This window comes from Acomys minous (assembly GCF_964271855.1).
Source record: "Acomys minous genome assembly, chromosome: 10".
Lineage (NCBI taxonomy): Eukaryota > Metazoa > Chordata > Mammalia > Rodentia > Muridae > Acomys > Acomys minous.
The window spans coordinates 29,996,614-30,009,203 of record NC_140491.1 but is presented as its reverse complement, the minus strand read 5'-3'; the positions used below and the strand labels follow the sequence as shown (position 1 = coordinate 30,009,203).

The window sequence follows — 12,590 nt, the reverse complement described above, 5'->3', positions numbered from 1 at the left end:
AGACACCAGAGGGGAAATTTGACCTGACCCAAATATACCACATATGGAAACTCCAGGACGCCTGTGATTCTCTTGGGAATATCCAGTTTCAAGGGAGACCCAGCCATGACCCCTTCTTAGTTGATAGGACAAGCTGACTTTGCTGTTAACAACACTTCTAACCTTGTACAAGAGAAAGAAAGGGAGAGCAAAGAGGAGCTGACTCTGGTTCTTCAGGATCCTGGAAAGAAACGAAAACCAGAAGGGACTTATTGTTTAGAAAGGCCATACGATCTGCTCTGCTGTTAATCTTTGCCTCAAAGGATGCAAAAAGCCCAAAGTAACAACAGAAACAAACTCAGAGAAACTCGACTCTTTTCTTGACAACTTCTTCACCGATCCCCACAACATATAGAAGACTGTCCACTGACTAATTCAGATTTTCCTTCTGGGATGTGATGCTGTAGTCAGTTCACTTCCCTAGCTTCCTCACACCTGGCGGAACACATCACCTTTCTTCCATACTCTGCAGATCCCACAGACAGATTTCTATTATGGCACCATACTGACAATGTCCCCTCCAGCACATTCCTATCTCTGTCCTCATCCCGTAAGTGGCCGGTCAGAAAATATTGGTTGGGTTAGAAACCCTCTGGACATTTCTAGTAGCACTGTACTATCTTCTATATATCAGGCCATTTTTGAACCAGGGGCACCTTAAAAGCAAGGTCAGTTCTGACTCATCTCTGTCTCCATAGCCTGGCCTCATGCGTGACAGTCCCTAGTAAACAGCAGGTGCAATAAACGCTTGAATGGTTAAGCACAAAATTTCTCAGCTCATGACTCACTAGGGAAAGAGTAGGAGAATAAACAATAGGATTATTGATAGAGGGAAAAGTCGGGATCTAGTGAAATGCAGATTACAGACATTGGGTGGTGGGGGCAATTGGCTGGAAAAGCAGGCTGGTTCCCACAGTCCAGAAAGGGCCATTTTTCACAGCTGGGATAGAGTGTTCACAGGAGGCACAAACCAGTGGTCTTCTCTTAAGTTCAACAAATCAGATAAGAGAGGTGGATATAATGTCTTTCAGGCAGAAAAGGCAAACAGTCTCAGAGAGGTTCCTTTCGTGCCCAAGGCCACCCAGCTTGTCGGTACCACCAGACTCAATGGGTCCACCTCTTGATGGGAGTAGAAAATGAGCAGGACATCAAAGTTGTTGTCACAGGAAAACAAAAACAAAAACAAAACAACCCACAAAAACCTTATTTGCTGCAAATGGGAACGTGGGGACTTGCTCCCAGAAACTGTCGAAAACTGCGAGTTATTTATAAGAGAAATGCAGACTCTGGAGGCAAAAGGGGTCATCACATGCCTGGGAGGGGGCACCCTGCAGAGTCACAGTGCGACTGCTCTTTCATACTTTCATGCTGTGAAAAAAAAAAAAACGAGAACTCGAGGATCTTGAGGCGGCACCGTCTGCCGCTGAGTCACAGGTGCACGCTATGCAAGGAGGCTTGTGGAATGTTATACTTCCGAACAACTTTAAAGGTATTAGGAAACACACACACACACACACACACACACACACACACACACACACACACACACACACACACTTTTATTTGGGGCGCAGAATACTGAATGGAACCTTGTCACCATCCTGCTTTACAGTAAGCTAGGGGACGATTCATTTTAACCTCAAAGGTCTCTTCTTCTGGACCTGGCCATTCTTTGCTTTTCCTAGGACTGCCTACAGCCTATCCTAGACTAGCAGAGCAACCTACAGAGCAGGATTTGCCAGGAGACTGGGGTTTGTAGACTCGCTGCTCCTGAGACCAGAGATCAATATTTTAGGTTCAAATCCTTCTTGTTAAATTAACGCGTATTCTACTGGGCCAACCATAAACCGCTAAGGTAATACAACAGTTCCAATCCCGACGGGGATCCCGCCCTTCAAGCTGGAGCCGGAAGTACTGCGTGCCGTCACTTCCGTCGCACTGACCAGCGCCGAGATGGATGCTCCGTGGGCTCGGGAGCAGCTCCGGCGGCGTTACCTATTTCCTTCTGAAGCAGAGCTGGACGGTGAGGACGACGCCAGACCAGGTGAAACTCCCGGGCTCTAGGTTCCAGGGCTTACCAAGCCGGGCTGCAAGTCGGCGTCTAGGGTCCTGACCGGTCTTGCAACTCTCGCATCTTCCCCTGAGCAGCATTTCCGCATTCCATGGAGAGCCGACTCATCAGGGGTTTGGAAACACCCTTTAAAATGAAAATCAACCGTAGTTTCTTAGTCTTAAGAATTAACCCAAGAACCGATCGATACAAAGCCGTGTGCTGAGTGTTTCACTTCACCTTTGCCTGTAATACGATACGGAAGGAAATACCTAGCTGCCTGCCTGCAGAAAGCTAGCTAAATAAATTTGGATTAGATGTATCTCTGCCTGGTAAATCAGATAGACTTTTCTATATCCCTGCGGGAGGTTTTCAGGGCGGGAAGCTCAGAACAGTGCCAACCATGTGGGTACAAACTACAACCCACGATGTATCCTGGGCTTGTGGATGCACAGGATAAGGAACAGTTCCATAGGAGCTGGTAATGTTGGTTGCCCTTAGGCTGTAGAACTGCAAGGATGATTGACAGTTCATTTTAGAGCTCTTTGACCTGGATGCTATAAAACGTTTATTCTTAATTAGCTTTTCAAAATGAACACTGGCAACACTGTGCCAAGGCATGACAGTGTACACATTTTGAGAATATCTGCTAATACTAAACTCTCAAGGGATTCTGATAGGTGTCTGAACCTCACTTGGAGGCCAGTGGTCCTCATGTGACAATACAGAGAAGGCATACCAGAATCCCTTCAGTGTCGTTTGCAGAGAGATAAAAGGCATGCCTGTCACCTGTGCAGTTCATGCTGTGTTTTGGGGCTAGAGCTCTGGTGTGCCATTCCATGTTTGGGCTACTTCAAAAGTTCATGTCTGTTAAAAATAGTTGGCTTTTGTTTGTATTTGGCATTTTCCTCTCTTATTAGTACATGCACATGCATTTATTGGTATGAGTGCTTTTGGAGGCCAGAGATTGGCACTGGGTGTCTTTCTTCTGTTGGTTTCCAATTTGTTGTTTTTTTTTGTTTTTTTGTTTTTGTTTTGTTTTGTTTTTCTGAGACCAGGACCCCCTCAGCCCCAGGATCTGTTTCTGTCTAAGCTTTGGGGTTACAGGTATCCACTGTCATGTTCAGTTTTATGGGGGTGCTGGGGGTGACCTCAGGTTCTCATGTTTTTGTGTAGCAAGTGCTTTTACCCACTGGAACCTTCTCTTTCCCCTACAGCTGGCATTTTTCTTAGTTAGCATGCCTAATCACCTTCCTAGAGGGGTTGTGAGATAAACTCCCATACTTCTGGGTGGCATCGTTGCCATGGCATCCAGAAGATTCTGAAGGCGTAAATGTGATCCCAAGATTCGTTTTGGAGGGATAATTAATATCTTGAGCATATTGTCTAGTGAGCTTCTAGTCACTATTTCAGCTAATGTCAATCTACCGTTTGTGGTGTTTGCTCGTTTGGTTCTTGGTGTAGACCGCAGGACCTCATGCATGTCAGACATGTGCTCTACTGTTGGGCTCTGTCTCTGCCCCTATGCCCCTACATAGAGACTTCCCTTGGTGGTCTTGTGGGAGGAGCTGGCACTATGGTGGGTGGGATGAAGCCCCAGGGGATGATTTCATCCACCCTAGGACACTGGATAAGTGCATAGCTCAGACTCTCCCCTGTTTTGCAGAAACCTCCACAGCTGTTGAGAAAAAGGAGCGGCCTCTTCCAAGACTTAACATTCATTCTGGATTCTGGATTTTGGCATCCATCGTGGTTACCTATTACGTTGATTTCTTTAAGACCTTTAAAGAAAATTTTCACACCAACAGGTAAGAAGACCTTCTTGTGCCAAGTGTAGGGTCGCATGCTCTCAATCCCAGCACTTGGGAGACAGATGCAGGTGCATCTCTGAACTCCAGGCCAACCTGGTCTCCATAGGGAGTTCCAGGACAGCTAAAGCTATAGAGTCAGACCGTATCTCAAATTAAAAAAAAAAAAAAAAGAACAACAATAAAAACCTTGTTGCTTCATGTTTTGTATGTTATAGTTTGCCAGTTGAGTTCTCAGAACAGCCAGGAGATGGCGAGATGGCTCAGTTGGTAAAGCGCTTGCCATCCAAGCATGTTGACCTGAGTTTGATCCCCAGAACCTATGTTTTTTAAAAGGAAAAGAAAAGAAAAGAAAAGAAAAAAAAGACAATTTGGAATTGTCTGCCTGTATTCCCAGCTCTGGGCAGGCGGAGATGGGCATCCCTGGCCTTATTGGTCAGTTACTCCAGCTGAATCAGCGAGCTCCAAGTCTGCTCCACAGTCATTTCCTGTCTTAAGAACAAGATGGAAACAGCACTCAGGAGGCAGAGGCAGGTGGATCTCTGTGAGTTCGAGGCCAGCCTGGTCTACAAAGAGAGTTTCAGGACAGCCAGGGCTATCACAGAGAAACCTTGTCTTAGGAGAAAAAAAAAATCAAGGTAGAAAGTGACTGAGAGAGACACCCAATGCTGAGTTCTGGGCCCCAGACACACACACACACACACACACACACACACACACACACACACACACACACAACAAAGTGCAATTACTTGTTAGTCATTGTCAGACATGATGTTGAAAGCGCCTGTTGATACAGAGAAGGGTAAGACATGTTATCCAAAGAGTCCAGCTTTTAACATATAAGCCTCACAAATTCTGGGGATACAGCCTGTGTAAGTTCTTAATTGTGTTTTTCCTACCTTACGTGATCCTCTCATATTACCCCCACCCCCACCCCAGTATCCCCACATATACAATATTAGCTATGCGATATGCTGGGTATGTCTGTTAGCTGATTCTAGTAGTCGTTTTACAATGCTGCATACAGTAGATCGGTTCATTGTACCTTGAATATGTGCAATTTAAAATTGTCACTTGTGCCTCCAGAAGGCCTGAGATAGAGGAGGCGTGAGAACTGGGGCCCAAGGAAGGTGTGTTTCAGGGTAGTTAGGGCAGATTAGCAGGTGTGGCTCAGAGTTGCCTTGAAGGTCAGCAGGAGGGGTCAGGTAGGATCTTAGGTCTGAGTCCTGATGTCAAATAGCCCTTCATAGCTGGGGCGGAGATTCCTACCTTCATCCTAGGAGTTGACTGTGGAGCAGAAGTTATGGATCATGTGTGAATAATTTGGAGGCCATCAGATATCAGAAAAGGAGGCAGTGTCGGTGATGTCACAGCTGGCCCATGAAAGTGTGGTTAGTGACAAGAGCGGTGACTAGATATAACAGAAGGGCCATAAAAGACGCAGGCGGGAATATGGTCTTACTCAGCCAGGGTATACAGTCCTCGAAGAGGTCTGCAGTTGGAACATAGGCTGCTTGTGGAGGAACTGTCAAGGGTGTGCAGTGAGGGGGAGTTCATTTGAATTCCAGGGAAGAGATTGCCTGCCCTTCCCCGGGGGGTGTTTCTTTAAGCACCACTTCCACCCCATGGGTCATGTGACTTGTCTACGATAGTTTTAGATGAAGAACCGGTCGGTGTCTGCTTCCTGAAGGAGGCAGACTCTACTCACTTTCCATGTTACAGAGGCAACGCTGAGAAGGTGGATGTCTTAACTTGGGGTCTGGGAGCAAGGAATAAGCCCGTCTGTGGGACTGAGTGTCAGCTAAGGCTTTGTTTCCACTCCCCAGAGCCTTGCTCTTCCCTCAGCCCTGACAGTGATAAAGCCGACACTTGATCTCATTCAGTCAGCAAACTCCATCCTTCAGCCTGTTTGGAACCTGCTTGGAGAAAGGAGAGGGCTTGTGTAGCCCTGGCTGTTCTGAACTCATTTCGTAGACCAGGCTAGCCTCAGGTTCACAGAGATCCGTCTGCCTCTGCCTGGTGCTGGGATTACAGGCTGTGTGTCCTTTTATTGGGCTTTCTAGTACTTTAATGCGAGAGAAGTAACCATTAGAAATGATTCCCCACACGTGATGCTTGGGACCACATACCCTCCTGTGACAGAGACACTGTACGCATTACACCCTGGGCTAGGGCTGTGGGGATGAGAAAGAGTTGAACCACTCTCAACACAGTGTGCTCTTAGGGGCAGAAGGCATGACCGCATACCCAAGGACTGGGGCCGGAGGCGTCTCTGCTGCTTCCAGTGCTGTCATTTCTTTGTCTCTACAGTTGGTTTCTCTTTGGCGGTGCCTTGCTGTTTGTCAGCCTGTCCATTGCGTCTTACTGCATCGTCTATCTGGAGTGGTATCGCGGGATTGAAGAGTATGACGTCAAGTACCCAGCGCTGGTGCCCATCACAACCGCAACTTTCATTGCGGCGGGGATTTGGTGAGTGGGTGCTGAAATACTGAATGTGAGCGGAAAAACAATTGTTTTGTGGTCAGGTGATGATGAATGTGACCAAGAACCGAAATTAAGCCGCAGGATGTACCAGGGAATAGAGGTTCCCAAGCACTCTGTTTTTTGTGGGCACCTCTCAAGTTCTTTCTCTCTTAATATACCTTAGTCACTTAAGACACAGATGGTGACCTCTGCACATACTCTGTTTTGTTTGCATAAACTCTGTCTTTCTTTGTGATGGATAAGACACATGGCAGGAGAACCAGGTCATAATCCTGAGTGAATGAATCATGAACTGAGTGCTGCTATAGGTCTCGCCGAGGCCCAGGAGGAGCAGAACCATCGTCCTGGTGACCACTCCTGGCAGTGTGCTCTCCTGCCATGTGCAAGTGCTGCCCCATCTTTGTGGCCATTACTTGTTCATCCCATAAACACAGTTTCGTTTGTCTGTGCTTTGAACTTTAGTCACCAGTCTTTAACGTTTAGCTGCATGTGTGAAGTGTATGCTGTTCACTTGCAGTTTTCTCCCGGCAGTTGCTCATTGCCACTTGTCACCCCACTGTGTACTGAACCACAGTGTATATTATGCTGCCACACAGTCAGACTGCTTTTAGTTGGTGCTGTTTTGAAGGATGCCTTTAAGAACACTGCTGCTCTCTACTGGGCTTGTATGTGTATGCATATACCCAGAAAGGTGAGGTCAGTGTGTCCTCCAAGTGTACACACCTCCGGATTTTCTTCTCAAGTGGTTGAGCTGTCTCACCAAAGTGAATGTCATCTGTGTTGAGCATTTGCGGTCTTTTTCTCTTAGCTGCTCTCTCAACAGCACAGCAGTGCCTAGGGTAGCAGCTCACAGCATGTGGCACTGTAAGGATCCTAGAGGTGTGATGTAAGGACATGAGAGAAGGTCGGGTGATCTGCAGATGCAGTGCTGCTCTCCACAAGACCCCTGAGCACTTGACATTGGTTTGGAGCTAATGACCCCCTGGTATGAAGAGACATCTGTCATCTTTTCCCTGTGTGTCTAGTGGCACAGTGTAGCCTGTGGTTCCTCCATAGTGGAAGTGGCTGTGCCATTTAAAGGTTGCATGTCTTTTACAGTGTGTACATGCCAGGACTGCTCATCCCGTTCCCTGTTGCACACACAGCAAGTGTTATGCTCACATAGGGCCAAATAAATCAACCTTTGTAAGTTCACACATGCTCAGTAAAGAAGAGAGGCTGTTTAATATAATAATAATAATAATAATAATAATAATAATAATAATAATTATTATTATTATTATTATTATTATAAAAAATATAATAATAATAATAATAATAACTATTATTATTATTATTATTGCTCCTCACTGAAGGAGAAACTTGTAAATAACAGAAAAATATCTCCCCATTAGAGAAAACCAAACTTCAGCTCTTTGGCTTTTTAAAATTATTATTATTATTATTATTATTATTATTATTATTATTATTATTGCTCCTCACTGAAGGAGAAACTTGTAAATAACAGAAAAATATCTCCCCATTAGAGAAAACCAAACTTCAGCTCTTTGGCTTTTTAAAAATTATTATTATTATTATTATTATTATTATTATTATTATTATTATTATTCTCTCCTCACTGAAGGAGAAACTTGTAAATAAAGGAGAAACTTGTAAATAACAATAATATCTCCCAATTAGAAAAAACCAAGCTTCAGCTCTTTGGCTTTTCTTCATCATCATCATCATCATCATCATTATTATCATTATTATTTTATTCCTTCACATATGTCTGTTTGAGTGTGTTGATCCCTTGGAACTGGGATTACAGACAGTTGTGAGTTGCCACATGGGTGCTAGGATTTGAACCTGGTCCTTTGGAAGAGCAGCCAGTACTCTTTTTTTTTTTTTTTTTTTTAAGATTTTGTTTATTTATTTTATGTATATGAGTGCTCTATCTGCATGCACACCTATCCATTGGAAGAAGGCTTTAGAGGGTATAGATGGTTGTGAGCCACCATGTGGTTGCTGGGAATTGAACTCAGGACCTCTGGAAGAGCAGATGGTGCTCTTAACCGCTGAGCCATCTCTCCAGCCCTCAGCCAGTACTCTTAACTGCTGATTCATCTCTCCAGCCCCTGGCTTTTCTTTATACAAATTGGATTTTGATTTTTGGAAAAGTTTTAAAGCTTTATGTATATTCTGCTTAAATGCGGTTTCTCTGACACAGTTTCAGCTGTAGTTGGGCCGCTTGTCACTGTTAGGTAAGTATTCCATGGTGAGGGTAGACCAAGGAGCCTAGTTTACTTTGCCTCCTGTAGTGGGAGCATTCTAAGAAATGTCAAATTAGTTTTAGACCTGTGGCTTATGGTTATTTGGCATCTATATTTATCCAGGATTACATATTAAAACACATAGCTGCCTGGAGGTCTTACTTAATTTTTTAAGATTTCCCCTGGTAGTCTCTGTTTCTATCAGTTTAGTCATTGAAAATCGTTGGCCTTTAGAAAGTATTTTATTTTATTTGGTGACAGGAACACTATTTTTGGCAATGGAGACTTTATAGCAATTGTGTACACCATTGCTTTTTCATTCTGTTTTAAGGGTCATTTGGTCTTTTTCCCAGGATAATGCCTGAGATGATAAAGCAGGCTGCAGCCAGTTGCATGGGTGGCCTATCACACATGCTAACAGAGAGATGTAACATCTATTGAGCTATGCCGGCCCTTTCAGAGGCCCATGTCACCCCAGGTCCCCGTGCTGCTTCTGTGGGTACAGGCAGAAATGTCCTTCCGTCGGGCCATGGTGTTGATCTAAAGAGCTGCCTAGTGACGTTCTCCAGTCAAGCTCCTTAACTGCAGACTTGAGTGAATACATTTGTGCCAGCCCAGTTCCTGCTGTCAGCCGTTTGTGTTTGGTTTCCTTCAGCTTCAACCTGGCTCTGTGGAACGTGTGGTCATTCTTCACTCCCTTGCTGCTGTTCACCCAGTTTATGGGGGTCGTGATGTTCATCTCGCTCCTCGGATAAGCTCAAGGTACGATCCCTGTTTCTAACCGTGAGCTGTGCCTTGCCGTCACTTCCTGAGGGCACTCCAGCAGACTGCCTGGGAATCACTTCCTGCTTTGTGCCAAAGCACTTCACCGCTGAGCACAGCTGCAAGGACTGAGGCCACCTTCACAAGGTGCAGTTCTAAGTTTTTTGAGACGGCACCTGCCTTTCAAACAACTCATGAGGGCAGCGCATGCGTCTTCATGTGGATGAGTTCACACTAGGCCATTTTATATTGTGTCAATGGCTGTTAGCTGGATCGGGATAATAGGTGATCTTACCCAGTGTGGAACAAATTCTGCCATTTTCTGTAGGGATAGGATGGATGGTACCCTAGCTCTCTTTAAAGCATTCTTTTTCAGGGGCTGGAGAGATAGGTCGCTAGTTGAAATCACTGGTTGCTCTTGCAGAGGACCTGGGTTCAATTCCTGGCATCCACACTGCGGCTCACAACCATCTGTAACTCTGGTTTCAGGAGATCTAGCACCTTGGCCTCCACAAACATCAGGCACACAGGTGGGGTACATACATACACGAAGGCAAAACACACATGTGCATAAAATGAAAATAACTCTTAAAAAATTCTGTTCCGGCCTCGTGGTTGTGGCACATGCCTTTAATCCCAGCACCTGGGAGCAGAGGCAGGTGGATCTCTGAGTTTGAGGCCAGCCTGGTCTACAGAGCAAGTTTCAGGACAACCAAGGCTACACAGAGAGACACTGTCTCCAAAACAAAACAAAAAAAATCTGTACCTTTCATACTATTTAGAAGGAATGTTGATAAACATTTATTAAATACATATATAGAGCATTCAGATGGTCATGCTGTGAGTAGGGTAGAAAAGACATAATCCCTCCTTCATGCCGCTCACATCTGAACTTGGAGAAAATCAACTTGACAGGGCTCTTGGCAGACAGGGGGACGTGAGGCTCAGGGAAGTGGAGGTCCGAGTGATGGGTGGTGCTCAGGACAAGGGTGTCCCGGCTGATGGAGTGTGTGTACCCTGCGTCCCTCAGGGCAGAGTGTGACAGGAAGGAAGAGGTGCGTGTGATCCTCCTGTTGCTAGTCATTGGGGAGTTGCTGGTCGTCACCGCTCTGACACAGACATTGTCCTCCACCATTGCACTATATCCAGAGACTGCTGAGACTCACGGGACCCCTTGTCCCTGTGCACTTGTCACTTTGAGAAGTTCAGAGTTCTTGTATCATGCTATTCCCACAGCTTTGATTGACCTTCATTTCCAGATTGTCCTTTTAAAAATATTTATATTTGTGTGTATGCATTTATGTATGTGTATGCATGTATGTGTGTATATTCATCACATGTGTGTCCAGTGCCCACGGCGGCCAGATGAAGGCATCAGCTCCCTTAGAGTGGAGTTACAGAGGTTGGAACTTTCATGTGCGTGCTAGAAGTTGAATCCCAGCCCTCTGCAAGAACAGCCCTTAACCACTACACCATCTCTCCAGCCACATACACTTCTTTTTTTAATGGAAACTCATGAACTTAGGAAGTTTCACTTGGTGCGTAAATGTTGTTTTCTTCCAGATTTAAGAACATGACTGTCTAGCCAGGCGTGGTGGCGCACGCCTTTAATTCCAGCACTCGGGAGGCAGAGGCAGGTGGATTGCTGTGAGTTCGATGCCAGCCTGGTCTATAAAGTGAGACAGCCAAGGCTACACAGAGAAACCTTGCCTCAAAAATAAATAAATAAATAAATAAATAAATAAATAAATGAATAAATGAATAAATACCATTTAAAGAGAACAAAGCATCCAGCTTGTGCCTCTGATCTCAGCATGCACTAGTGTGTCTGAAGTGAGTTGTTTCCATGAAAAAATTGTGACTTTGTAAATCTGCTGTTGACATCAGAATAAATGATCTTTCTCTCAGGTGTTCTCAAACAAGTGATTGATTGTCAGCCAGGCGTTTGTGTTAGACCAAACTAGCAAGTGTTAATCTGTCAGATTTTGAAGACAGTAGTGGCTCATTACAGGAGCACAGCGCCCAGTTTTACAGAGCCTGGCCTTTTCCACTGGAGGGTTAGCTGCCCTTGTATTAAGGTGACTGGATGCAAGCCTGAAGGAATTGTATTGTCACCTTTAGTACTCAAATTTGTCACAGCTTTTAGGTGAGAGGACCAAACAAGCATTTTATAGTTTCCTGTTACTTTAGATTTTACCATTATGTAAGTTATTGGGTTTTTAGTGCTTTTCAACATAATGTACTTTCAATAATGTTTAAGTATATATTTTTTTCTGCAACATCAATAAAATATTTTTATAACTTCTTGTGCATTTGGTTAATACAAATTTGGGGCTAGCCTCTGGTTCTTGCTGTTTGCATTCATGGTTAATAGCAATAATGAAGCCTATTTTTAGAGCAGGCTACCCTCTTCTTAAGTGACCCCCACAGCAACCAGTGTTTGTGCTCTGTAGGCTCCCATGATGCCTGTTGCACAAATTCTTGTGGATTTGTTTCCCTGTGAAATGACTGGTGCAATCACCACTGAGATTTGAGCACACCACACTCTTAACTGGAAGACTTCCAAGTTTTAAACTGCAAACTGGGAATAATGCTTGTCCTTAGGGTTAAAAAATAGAAGTAATATTTGTAAGGCACCTGTTCTAGTCTCTGGCACATAGTAGAGGCTCAGTCAGTGACAAGGGTGAGGAGGGAAGAGAAACAGGTGTCTGAGGGGTCAGACATAATCAGTAGAGTCAAGCCAGTTTGTTTCCTCGTGTGTGAGGAGGTGCGTGGATACTGTCACTTAGAATAGAGTGTCACCTGGGCAGAGGTCAGAGTCAGCTGGACAGGAGTGCCAGCAGTGAGGGCCCAGGGCAGGCTGGAGACGGCTGACCTACCAGGGAGAAGGGCTGTAGCACAGGTTCTGATAGTCATTCCCATAAACTGGCCTGGCTTGAATTCTTAAAATTGAATCTATGTTTTAAAACCTGATTGGCCAAGAGACAAACACTATGGCCAACTAAGGTGGTAAGAAGAAGACTGTGTTATGGCACTACTTGAAGCTACCCCGGAGGCTAACATGAGAGGACTTCAAGTTCAAGGCCAGCCTGGATAACTTAGAGAGTCCCTGTCTCAGAAAGCAAAAGGCCTGGGCTTTTAGAGTATTTGCTGGGCATGCGTGAAGCCCTAGTTTCAATCTCTAGTACGTTA

General features: G+C 45.0%; 1 protein-coding gene across 1 annotated transcript; it reads left to right on the top strand.

Annotated features, from left to right (window-relative positions):
• The first annotated feature begins 1,941 nt into the window (after nt 1-1,941).
• Nucleotides 1,942-11,702, top strand: TMEM128 (transmembrane protein 128). The gene is made up of 5 exons (XM_084799115.1): nt 1,942-2,083; nt 3,756-3,897; nt 6,211-6,369; nt 9,292-9,398; nt 10,962-11,702. Exons 1-4 carry the CDS (start codon nt 1,993-1,995, stop codon nt 9,389-9,391), a joined length of 492 nt encoding a protein of 163 aa, XP_084655241.1. The 5' UTR covers nt 1,942-1,992; the 3' UTR covers nt 9,392-9,398; nt 10,962-11,702.
• Nucleotides 11,703-12,590: the final 888 nt, after the last annotated feature.